The sequence below is a fragment of the Leptonotus elevatus genome, chromosome 8 (assembly GCF_054856555.1).
Source record: "Leptonotus elevatus isolate MCC_2025b chromosome 8, RoL_Lele_1.0, whole genome shotgun sequence".
Classification (NCBI taxonomy): Eukaryota; Metazoa; Chordata; class Actinopteri; order Syngnathiformes; family Syngnathidae; genus Leptonotus; species Leptonotus elevatus.
The window spans coordinates 7,478,805-7,490,427 of NC_141246.1; the positions used below are offsets into that span (position 1 = coordinate 7,478,805).

Below are 11,623 nucleotides of genomic sequence, written 5' to 3' on the forward strand. Positions count from 1 at the left end.
CCCAAAAATGAGTTCGCAAAGGTTTTATTTTTATTTATGTTCCCTCGCTATAATGCGGTTCACTTTTCGCGGCCTCGCTATTAGTACACTTTTGCATGTTTTTTTTTTGTTACCGTGATGTAAAATGTTATAACATTTATGAAGGTTTGAACATTGAGAATGTTTAAACAAGAGAGAAATGTGAGAAAATGTAAATGCCTCGATGAGAAAAGTGTATAACTGTGTGGTGAGGGGTTTTAGAGCCTTAAAATGTTTATAATGTTAAACATAAAGCTAACTACTTCGCAGATTTCATTTATTGCGTGTTTTGGAAACTAACCCCAGCGGAAAACGAGGGAACACTGTTTACCGGATCGACCTTGATGCCGACGCTCAACTTCCTGTACGGCTCGTGTAATTTCTTCAGCTTCATGAAAATTCGCATGCGCCGTCCGTAAAAAAATAGAACGCTTGCGGAAACCTTCGGCAGCTCCGCATCCCTTCCGCACCGAATACGCACCGCACTGCAGCTGGTGTGAATTGACAAGCAGACTCGAATGCTTTCTATTCCTTGCGACGACCGTACGGAAAACGCACCGTGTCCGTTCCGCAGTCAGTGTGAATTGGGCGTAAGTGCCCTTGAGCAAGGCATCGTCCCCACGCCCTTAGCTCGAGAGGCGCCACACTGGGTTTTTCTTTCACTCTGACATCTCTCCTTGCATGCCTGCATGTGTCTGATGTGGTTCTCTTTGTGGTGCATGAGCAACAGAAAATATACAACAGGGACTGGGTTGGGTTCAATTTACCCTTGTGAGATTATGAGTATAATAAATAAATTGAACGGAAGATTTTTGTGGTTGACATGCATCCGGTGTATTGCCTGGGAAAAAACTTTTTGCCGCTCTCTGAATTTTTCCAACTATGGGGCGATGCTTTGAAGTCCCTCAGGTTGATGCCCGGGTTTTGTTGTTGTTTTTGTTTTATTCCCCTCAAAATTATTTTGTTTTAGTATTAGTTTGAGTTGTTTTCATATATGGAGCAGGGATGAACAATTTAAATGATGGGGGGGTCACAATTAAAAACGACTTGGGGGATACATACAGCTGCCAGCTGCCCATCCCTGATATGAGAATATATGAGAGTACAAAAAAAAAAAAAAAGTCTCAATAAGTGTTGTGCAGTAATCTAAAAAACACTCAAACGACTGTTCAAATCTCCATACAGCTGTAATGCAATGAAATTAATTAACAAAGTATATACATTTTTACATATTTCTGGGCGCAATGTGCTCAATATGCTCATTGTAAATTGCTGCAAATACAAAACTACTGAAGGCCAAAGAAAAAGCAAAACACACTTCCTTCCTTGATAGACAGAACTGTGGTTCTACAGTACCAGCATAGCTTTAATAAAACTCTGCTGCCCTCTAAAGGCTTAATTTCATAGCCCACCAACTCTCTTTTTTTTTCTTTTTCTAAATATTTTATTGAACAAAAAACAATACAAAACAGTACCACAGCCAGGGGGAGACAAATACGCGGGAAAATAAAGGCTACAACAATATATTATAAAGCTCACATAAATATAAAAATTTTACTTGCTTTCTTGCTTGTGCAGTGTCCAATTATTTTATTTTATTGTTTGACTTCATTTTCAAACATGCAAAAATTAGGTCTCTGATTAACGTATCGACATTTGTGTAAAGCCCAAAGAGTTCTCTTCCTGCAAAAGAAAGCCATGTAGGCCACGCCCCTTGCGGCCTTTTAACAAAGTGACGTCATTATGATCGTGTAACGTTGCTGGCGTCGTTGACTGCGTTGTTGCGCGTTGAATGCGTAGAGGACGAACAAGCGCTTCTCGGCCTACTTGCGTTTATAATCCATAAAATACGATGGAAGGGAGAAACTATGGCTCAGGTAAACATGCATCTATTGCCGTGGCATACCTAGCTAACAACATAGCCGCTTGCTGTGTGTTAGATTCGTCGCTTATGTATTTCTTTTTAGATTATCGTTAGCCGCTAGCTTAGCCCATTGAGAACAATCGCCTTGTAGTTGAAGCCCTGCCGACTTCGTTTATTTTTATATTTCAACAAATTAAAGTCTCCTTTTTTTATGAAATGACAAATCTAAATAACGTTTCATTTAGAGCGTTAAAATTGCCATAGCCATGAACGTTCCAATAGCGAAGCCATCGTTAATTTCTTCGTCATCACAAGCTAATGCTAAGCTAACTCATTCTTAGCGTAGCCGTCGGTTTGTGAGTGGCTTTTAGCACGTTGCCATGTTAACGACTTGCAGGTTTCGTAAGATAAATGATTCAATGAATGCAACACGGGACATTTTAGATCGATTAAAATGGACGTTCAAACAAAATGTCTTCAAAGATCGCCGTCGATTAGCTGCACAGCACGTTAAGGGAAGTGGAATAAACGTCGAAATGCTAATTATGTAGATCGTACTAGTTTCTCTCAAGAACATCATAATCTCAGTTTGCAATGCTTGTTCCTAAATGTGCCATACATGTTACTATTTTGTCTTAATTTGACACTGTTCATGTACATTACAGGTTTTTCCAATTGGGGTGGTGGAGGGTCTGGCAACAGAGGTAAGCACTGAGATTGAAATCCTGAGCGAAGTGATTATTTTGCCGTGACCAGCAATTCGCTACCTAGGGCTATTTTGCTGTGATTTGCGCGTGAACTACAAATACAAATTCTGCGCGAATGAGTAATTGGTAGAGCGCGGTATACCACGCGTAATGGGTTCAAATACTGTACCTTTTTTTAATTATTTTTTAATGTGAAATAAATATATATGAGAAATGTGCATACATCTGAGCTAGAAAAAAGTAAACACATGTATTGTATGGTGTTACCTGTGACCATAAAAGTAAGCATAATTAAATGTATAAATGTAGCCCAATTGCCAACTCAATGGTCAAACACGAGTATGAGTACTTTAATGACAGTATATGACTGAACAGTTGGAAGTTCAGGTGTTGTCTATATAATATTGTAATCTGCATTAGGTTCTGGGAACTTTGATCTATTTGGTGGGAATTATAAGAATTCCATGTCGGGTTACGGGGGCTACGGAGGTGGCAACTCCAAGAGAGGCCCCTCTGGGTCATCCATGCTCCAGCAAAAGATAACACACGCGGATGAAGTCATTGCCAAGATTAATCAGCGCTTGGACATGCTCACTCAGTTGGAAGGGGGCATGAAGAGCCGAGGTGACAGGTAAGGCATTTGGTATTCGTATATTGTTTTATTGTTGTTGCGCAAGTCTTCATACACGTTTGTCCTGTGGGCCATGTTAGTGGTAATAAAAAGCTCAATTATCTCTTCATCTTACTCTTCTTTGCTGGTACAGTGACTTGCAAAAGTATTAGCACCCCTTGAAGTTTTTTATCTTTTGCCACATTTCAGACTTCAAACATAAGGGTATAAATCCATACAGTATTTACAACTTTTTTTGCACAAATAACTGATGAGTAGAGTGTGTGAAATAATCCACTTTCTCAGTGCAGCCAACTGACTCCAGAAAATTCTTAATGTTTCCTGAATGATCCAATAAATAGAGGCCACCCGTATGTAATAAAACGACAGTTTAAAATATGGTATAAATTTCGTTCAACTCAACGATTGCGTCCCATTTGGTCTCGAATCTTCACCCCCCCCCAAAATATCTTTATGGTTGAAGCCTGAAATAAAGCAAAATGTCAAAAAGTTCACGGTGGGCTAATACTTTTGCAAGCCACTGTATGTGTTTACATGTGCTGTTGTTTTTACACATCCTATTTGAAAAGAAAAAACGTGGGCATCAGTTTGTTTGACATGAAAGTATCAAGTTAGATGCATTCTGTTGCTCTTCACTTCCCATCCATTTTGTTAGTTCACATTCTTCCAAGTCACAGACGGCCATTGTATTGCTGGTATCGGGATACTTGTTTACTCGTTCTTCACTCCTTGAACGCTGTCTGCTGTCGTCACTGTGTCTACTTTATTCACAAGCATTTCTCTTCCTCATCCATGTGACCTAACCTTGCGCTCTGGTTTTAGGTTTCACACAAAAGATGAGTTTAAAGCCGCTGGCCTTACAGCACTGTGATTTGCTCAAGGCTGTCTGCTGTGCCTACAACCGATAAGAAAACACTCTAAAACTTAAAACTGTAATCAGTTACTCTCAAAAGCACCATTGGCTCTGTTGGTCTGCTCATCCTACCACGAGGAAGTAAATTTGAATTTCCTCCACTTCTGCTGACTACACTGGTTGACCTCTGACTGAAAATGTAGTTGGCAGAGTTCTTGTAATTGTAACGGTCAGAGCGGATTTCTTATGTTTTATTATAAGATATTGCAAGCAGACCATAGTTTTGGTGGATGTCCGTCTTGTGATCTGACGAGAAAATGGCGACACTGGAGGCGTATGAATGTCAGGTGGAGAAATCCGAACCTGACGCCCCTCCCTGCCTCCTGCCTTGCTCTCTGCTCTTCTCTATCAACCCTCTCCCTCCATCCCGCAGGTTTGGCCAGTTCGATTCTTTCGACTCGCTCTCCTCCTCCTCCCGAGATCTCTACAGATCCGGTGGCAGTAGCTATGGTTGTGATGATGGCCGTGGTGACAACATGCTGTTGGGCCAGCGAGGAGGCTCGGGCTTCGGGGGGGGCATGGGGCAAGGAGGGGGAGGCGGCTTCAACAGCCTCTCCTCTTCCTATGGAGTCGCTAAAATGCGACAAAATATGAGGGAGTCCTTCACCAGTGGCTCTGGTGGGGGAGGCTGGGCCGGAGCAGGCCGTCGTTCCCCCAGAAGGGGCGGAGGTGCTGGGGGCCGAGGATCTGGCGGAGGGTTTGGGGGCTACAGGTCAGACCCCATGCCATTTGGCGGAGGTGGCCGGGGAAGCGGTCTCTCCCCAGGGGGTGGTCGAGGCAAGCTCCCATCCCTCCTGTCCAACCGCATGTACTCAGAGAGTGGAGGTTTCCACCAGGGTGCCTCCCAAGGGCCCCACGACTTTCCCGGGAGGCATTTTGGAGGGGGCCCACGGGCCGGCCGCCAGCGAGGCCGCAAGAGACCCCTCAACAAAGTAAGTACCTCCTGCCAAATTAGGAAGCCCTACTCAGATACTGGCCAAGAGCCCGTTCTGATTCCCACCTTTATCTACTGTAGACCAACTGGCAATCCAGCCTTTCATGTAATGCCCACTCTATGCCGACATTAAAATCAGCTGCCCCCCCCCCCTCCTCACACACACATTCCGCCCACCCTTTTATTAATTATATTCAATGTAATGCCAAGTTCCTCATGGAACTCCACTGCTCTTGTGTAAATTAAAAGCAACTTGTGCTTCTCACTGCACCAGTTGTTTTCTTGGTTAGATGTGCTGTTTTGTTTAGGGTTTCATGATGTTTGTAATGCAAAAAGTTGCTGCATCTACTAGCCAATAGGAAGGCAAAACAACAACAATCACATACTGGCCCCTTTAAATTTTCCAATGGCATAATTGATTGATTTAGCGGTGTTGCTTGTAATGTACAGTGAACATACAAAATCAACACGTTCTAAAAAAATGCAAGGTTTGTGTGACAAGTAAATGGGAACTGTTATATGTGCCCACACGAGTCTAAACACAGCATTCTGATTAGCATTGCGTTTGTGGAATATGAATTTTATGGCAAAATCCACGTTTTTATCATCTCGGGGTGGCCATTGTGCCACTTCCTGGCAACTAAAAAAGATATCGTAGTTGCTCAGGGCCCAAGTAACAACCAATCGCGGCTCAGCTCGCGAGTGTCACATAACCAACCTTTTAAAACACGTGAGACGTGATTGGTTGTTACCTGAGCAACTGTGATGTCATTTTCAGTCGACAGCAAGTGGAAAATTGCAGCCTCCTGAGATGGATAAAATCAGGTGGATTTTGCTGCTTGATTCATATTCCACAACAAAATATTAAATCAGAAAACCATGTTTAGAGTTGTGGCGCTACATAGAACATATTATTGTTTATAATAATAATAAACTTAGGTTTGTGTGAACACTACAGGTGTAAGCTCTATCTGCTTCAGGAGCTGAGATATCAATTATTTTTAATATTGTTGAATTTCCAGGAAAACTTCAGATTTTCCGGGGGGGGGGGTAGTTTTAGAGGCACTTTAGGCCTTAATGTGTTAATGTTCTAAAAAGGAGTGCACGCTAGTCGAAGTCTAAAAAGGTAAATTTTATATAACTGAAATTCATAGAAATTCAACTGCCGGTGTCAGGTGAGTAGTCAAATTTTAACAAATTGTTTTTGTGTTCATTGATGAAATGGATTTAAAAAGGGCGTACTTGTTTGGCACGGAATTGTGTTTTGTTTTTGTCATGAATGTGGGCACTTGTTTTTGTCCACCAGACAAATTAAATAAAAGCAAAAGTATTTGTTGACTCTATCTCAAGTTTGTTTTGGACGAACTTCAGCAGGTAAGACCACAAAATGATGTTCAGAAGAAGAGAAAGCAAATGCTCACTCCTGGTGATGAGCCAGAGTCTAAAATGAACAGGACTGACAGCTCAGATACTGGCGCTCCTGATGGTAAGTTGCAGTCCTGCCGCATGTTTTAGTTAGAATGTTCAATTGAAGCTGCTGTAAGCTCTTTATTGACGACATGTCGGATCATTTTCTCTGCAGTGAAAGAAGAAAAGACTGGTGGCAACATTGAGGCAACTACTACGACTGCTACTGCTGCTGCTACGGTGAGTATCAGAACTGGACCACATGGGAGGAACATAGGAATTGGGTCACTTGAGTTGAACCATGTCTGCCATAGGGCTCAACTGTACCATCTGTTACAAATGATGAATAACATTTGTGTATTTCCCCCCCCCAGGAGACAACTGAAGGAAGTTCAGGTGAGCACAGTCTTCTCATTGACATTGCTTTATCATCACTTTTTCATCACAACACAGTGTACGGAACTGGGGTCACGACATTAGGTACCCATGAAATCAATGCCTTTTTAACAATGATAATGCAGAACTGCCTGCCAGTGGTGAATTTAAACAGGGTGTGCAAATGTGAATATTTCCCATGTTAGTCATGCGGGCGAAGGGCAAATTTGGCGAATCTAAATCGTCCGCCTTAAAAGCCCTGCCTCTGTGCACTAATTCTTGCGTGTGCGTGCGTGAGAATGTTGTTCTCGCAGAGTTCATTTTTGTTGGTAGAGTGGTCGCCGAGAGAAAGGTTTAGTTTTTTTACTCCCGATTTCGTAAAATGCTTAAATTTGGCCGTCCCTGTCCCTCGTAATCGATTTAGGAAGACGATGCTGGGGAAGTCAGCTATGAATACATAGAGTAGTTATTATTCTGAGAATATTAGAATTATTTTTGTCCTATTATGCAATTCCCGTTCCACGGTTTTAAAAATGTGAAAATTCAGACAAATTGTTCTGGCAGTTAATTTTGCCAGTTTGACAGCATACGATAATGCTATACCGAAATATTTGTGGCTGATGAGCGTCGGTGTCTCGGCACAGCTAAGCTCTGCTCTCATCTTCTTCTCAGGTGCTGTGAAACAGGAAGAGGGCACTGAGAAGGAGGCGGCGGTGACAGCGGCGGCACAGAGCAAACAGCCTCCTCCCCGAGCCCCAACCAAGTCAAAAGCGAAAAAGAAGCGGGGATTTCAGGAGAGGTGAGCAGGAAGCGGTTCTTCGTGCGACTGTGCAACCTCACGGCAGACCTAAACACAGACTTTTCCCATGTCCACCCTCCAGGGTGATGTTTGCATGCTCTGTGTGCAAGTTCAAATCATTGTACAAGGACGACATGGAACGCCATTTGGAGAGTCGCTTCCACAAGGACCACTTCAAGTTTCTCGCGGGTCAACTGTCCAAGCCGACTACAGATTTCCTACAGGTGATTACTCGCCAACTCGATAATAGTTGGTTAGTTAGTGATTGAGTATGCTGGAACTCATCTTAAGAGTATAAACACCCCTGGCCACAATAGAACAAATATGCAGTGTACCAATCACTTTTGTTGACTGACTGTCAAATGTTTATTCCCAGGAGTACTTGCAGAACAAGTTCAAGAAAACGGACCAAATCGTCAGGCAGATGGAACACCACAGTGCTGCCATCTGCCAGATTTACAGAGACCAGGACCTCACTAAGGGTAAGCGACGGCAACTCATGGTCTGATGTAAAGGCTGGCATTTTTTTCGGGATCAACTTTACTTTTTAATCACAGGGTTTGGGATGGGGCAGGATAAACAAATTCATGGAGGAGCTCAGTCTCAAAAGGGTCTGATGACCTGGCTAGAAAGAAGAAAAGTCAAAACAATTGGTGACTGTATTGCGTACTCTGTTGCAGATCTTGGCATGGAGCACTTCTTGAAGAAAGTGGAAGCTGCACACTGCAGCGCATGTGACATTTTCATGCCCATGGAGCTCCACTTGATTCAAAAACACATCAAATCCCCCGACCATAACTACAATCGCAAGGTATGTTGATGCAGGGTGCGTTGGAAATACACATGCCATGCTGAAGGACATCGTCAAATGACATTGAAACTTGTGCTGTCATTTTTGCACAAATTTACAAATTTAAATTTATTTTAGAGTACATGAAAAAAAAAAAGCCTCTAATCCCATAATGTTCTTGCTCTATCTTACTTCACTTATCATTTATACACATCGCTTATGTCGGCAGAAAATAAATTGAATTAAAATCAATTTAAATATAAAAAAATATATAAAATACACACATATATTATACATATTTAATATATAATATATATATATATATATATATATATATATTAAGTAAAATAAATTTCTCCTGGTGACACTAAAAACACAGGAGAGACTTGTGGTAGTGGAATATCCCCCCCACATTAAACACATTTTCCAGAACTTTGCTTAATTTGTTTCCTGTTAACGGTGCATTCAGTGGCATTGATTTCATATCATATATATATATATATATATTTATTTATTTATTTTATTTTTTTAATCGTTTTGTATTCCATTTTGTATAGCACTTTGGTGACCCCACTTGTAGTATTTTATGTTTTAGAAATGCATGTGAATTGTTTGTCTGATGGACCTTTGTCTGATTCAAGGGAATGATGGAGCAATCTAAAAGATCCAGCCTGTCCGTTGCACGCAGCATCCTCAACCATAAAGTCATTGGAAAGAAGCTGGAGAGCTATCTCAAGGTAGGGAGTGTCATGCCAGTCTCAAGACTAGGCTTTAAAGGGGGGATAACCACTATTAATGAATTGCCTATCAGCACCGAGATTCCACATGGAGGCGCAAAGGTCATGCTTCTGTTACATTGGTGGGAGTTTTTCAGCTCATAATAGAAGATCAATTCCAAAAATACCCCATTATGGGAATGACATTCCTTAACAAATATAAAATGATTCCACTTAAATGAACTAATTTATACTTTGAGCAGTTTGGCAATTTTTACAGTATATTACCATATGTAAATTTGCTGGCTAATTTAACCACATACACAAAGTGAGTAGCTATAAATATTTTATTTTATTTATTTATTTTCTATTTTTGCTTGTGGAGGCAGCATTTCACTTACATTTCACTTAACCAACACATTAAACCCTTTTTCACACTGCACTTGCTCAGAAACACAAAATGACCGGTTGTTAGCGTGCCCATATTTGGAAGTGCAGATGTAGCAGCATACCAGGAAGGTAAAATCATACTTTGCCACTCGACAAGATGCATCGTTCATCGTTGCAAAAGAACGCCTGGACTTTGCTTATTGTTAGGAAGAGGAGGTGGCCAGCAGAGAAAAACGAATGGGTCGGCAAAAGCCTGGCTTGTTCAAGTCATACCGTTACCTGTAAATAAGTCAGCCAAAAATAACACTACAAGAGTCTGCTTGCTCCTCTCCTATTGGATGGCGACATTCGCGAATAGAAGCGATCTGGATCTTTTTTGCATCAATTTAGAAAATGTATCATGTAGTTTGCCTGCCCAAATGAATGGCGGATTTTCACGCAGCCTAGCTACCAAGTCATGGGCGGAAAAGCTACAGCGGTTATGTAAATTAGCCTGGTTGCATTTCCAGTGTTGAAACGGCCTTGTTGCTTTTTACAGGGAGAAAATCCATTTACTGGTAACCAGGGGTTCCAGGATGCATCTGACTCCATGGTAGTGGACGCCACAGAGGGACAGAAGGAGTCTGTCGCTGTGGATGAGGCGGCGCCCGAGGAGGAGGAGGCGGCGCCCGAGGAGGAGGAGGCGGCGCCCGAGGAGGCAACACGGGTAGAAGCAGACAAGGAAGTACGCATGGAGGAGGAGGGGGAGAAGGAGGCAGTCATGGAAGGTGGCGACAAATTGCTGGGGGACCATCAGGACGACGACGAAGAGGCGGCAGAGGGGGAAGAAGGGTTTGAACTGGGTGATGATGAATATGACGAAGATGGATACGTGGTCCACGATGAAGTTGATGAAGAGGGAGCAGAGGTGGCCGCTGCTATTGAAGACGATGAACAGAAATGACTTTGGTGAATTCTCCCTGCCAACTGGAGCAGACACATGACACACAATAAAATAATATGTAACCCTTACATTTTTCACTTTATTCCACTTCAATATTTGGGTATATACTTTGTGGAGTCGTCTGAGAATGCATTTGGAACATGGCAGTTTGATACCAATCTAAAGATGACCATAAAAAAACATGTTTATTGCTTTTTTGTGTGCCTTTTTTCCACGTTATTAATTTACATTTTTGTTAAATTGCTTCAAGGTACTTTGTATTATAAAGTTTTGTCAGCCTACAAATAGCGTTATGTGCTATGACCATTGCTAAAATACCATAAATGTTATTTTTTTCTTTTCAACTGTCATCAGAAGTAGATTGTTTTGTTTTACTTAAAGCAGGTGTGACTTGAACAATTGTAATGTTTCTTCGCTCTTAATGTAACTATTCAACTGTGTCATGAATAAACTTGAGAAAACAACCTTTTCACATTTAACTTTGAAACCTACCATTAGCAAATTATTCAACACCTAACAATGTCTGAATATAACTCAATTACCATGTCAGGATTTGACACAGCTGACCAAAAAAAGGAAACAGATCAGCAGATAAAGCCATCAATTAGCTGTTTTGACTCCTTCTGACCTCAAAACTCGTAAAATCCTTTCCAGACTGATAGACCTCATTTCTCATTTTTGTTTTTAATGTATTTTCATTGTGACATTTTGTTGCATCAATTTGAGATATTTTGGCCAACTTAATTTTGTTAGGGAAGTTGTATTTATTTCCTGATTGAACAGGTCTGAAGGTAATCAGGTATCAGCATTAGTCAATGAAAACAGTTTATGCTTATTACCTTACTTTGCTCTTAACAGATTCGTCCAAAAGAGTGATGGGGTTTGTGTGGGGAATTTGAGCCCCCTTGTGGAGGCATGCAAGAGATGCCCTTTCAAAGCACCCGGTCAGGAGTCGTCCCAAGAACGTTTAACTGGCCTTAGCATCATAAGAAAACAGTTGGGAAGCAGATATACAAGGACACCACAGACGATTTTCCATCAAGGAGGGACAACAATCTTACAAGTAATCTATCACGTTTAACTGGCCTTAGCATCATAAGAAAACAGTTGGGAAGCAGATATACAAGGACACCACA

General features: G+C 41.6%; 1 protein-coding gene across 2 annotated transcripts; it reads left to right on the forward strand.

Moving 5' to 3' along the window:
- Positions 1-1,741: 1,741 nt before the first annotated feature.
- On the forward strand, positions 1,742-10,951 carry akap8l (A kinase (PRKA) anchor protein 8-like). Of its 2 annotated transcripts, none has more exons than XM_086083338.1 (13): positions 1,742-1,895; positions 2,548-2,586; positions 3,010-3,220; positions 4,507-5,065; positions 6,439-6,553; positions 6,650-6,714; positions 6,849-6,870; positions 7,522-7,648; positions 7,731-7,872; positions 8,025-8,130; positions 8,329-8,459; positions 9,080-9,175; positions 10,083-10,951. In XM_086083338.1, the coding sequence occupies exons 1-13, from the start codon at positions 1,871-1,873 to the stop codon at positions 10,485-10,487; spliced, it is 2,043 nt and encodes a 680-aa protein (XP_085939464.1). In that variant the 5' UTR covers positions 1,742-1,870; the 3' UTR covers positions 10,488-10,951. The 2 variants fall into 2 exon arrangements, with proteins under 2 accessions (XP_085939464.1, XP_085939465.1); XM_086083339.1 differs by having other exon boundaries at positions 6,442-6,553.
- Positions 10,952-11,623: the final 672 nt, after the last annotated feature.

Bases quoted from the DNA above. Each gene is read 5' to 3' on its own strand.
- akap8l (XM_086083338.1), top strand. From the start codon at position 1,871: ATGGAAGGGAGAAACTATGGCTCAG. The intron at 7,649-7,730 runs GTGAGCAGGAAG...TCCACCCTCCAG, and splicing joins AAGCGGGGATTTCAGGAGAG to GGTGATGTTTGCATGCTCTG. The intron at 9,176-10,082 runs GTAGGGAGTGTC...TGCTTTTTACAG, and splicing joins AGCTGGAGAGCTATCTCAAG to GGAGAAAATCCATTTACTGG.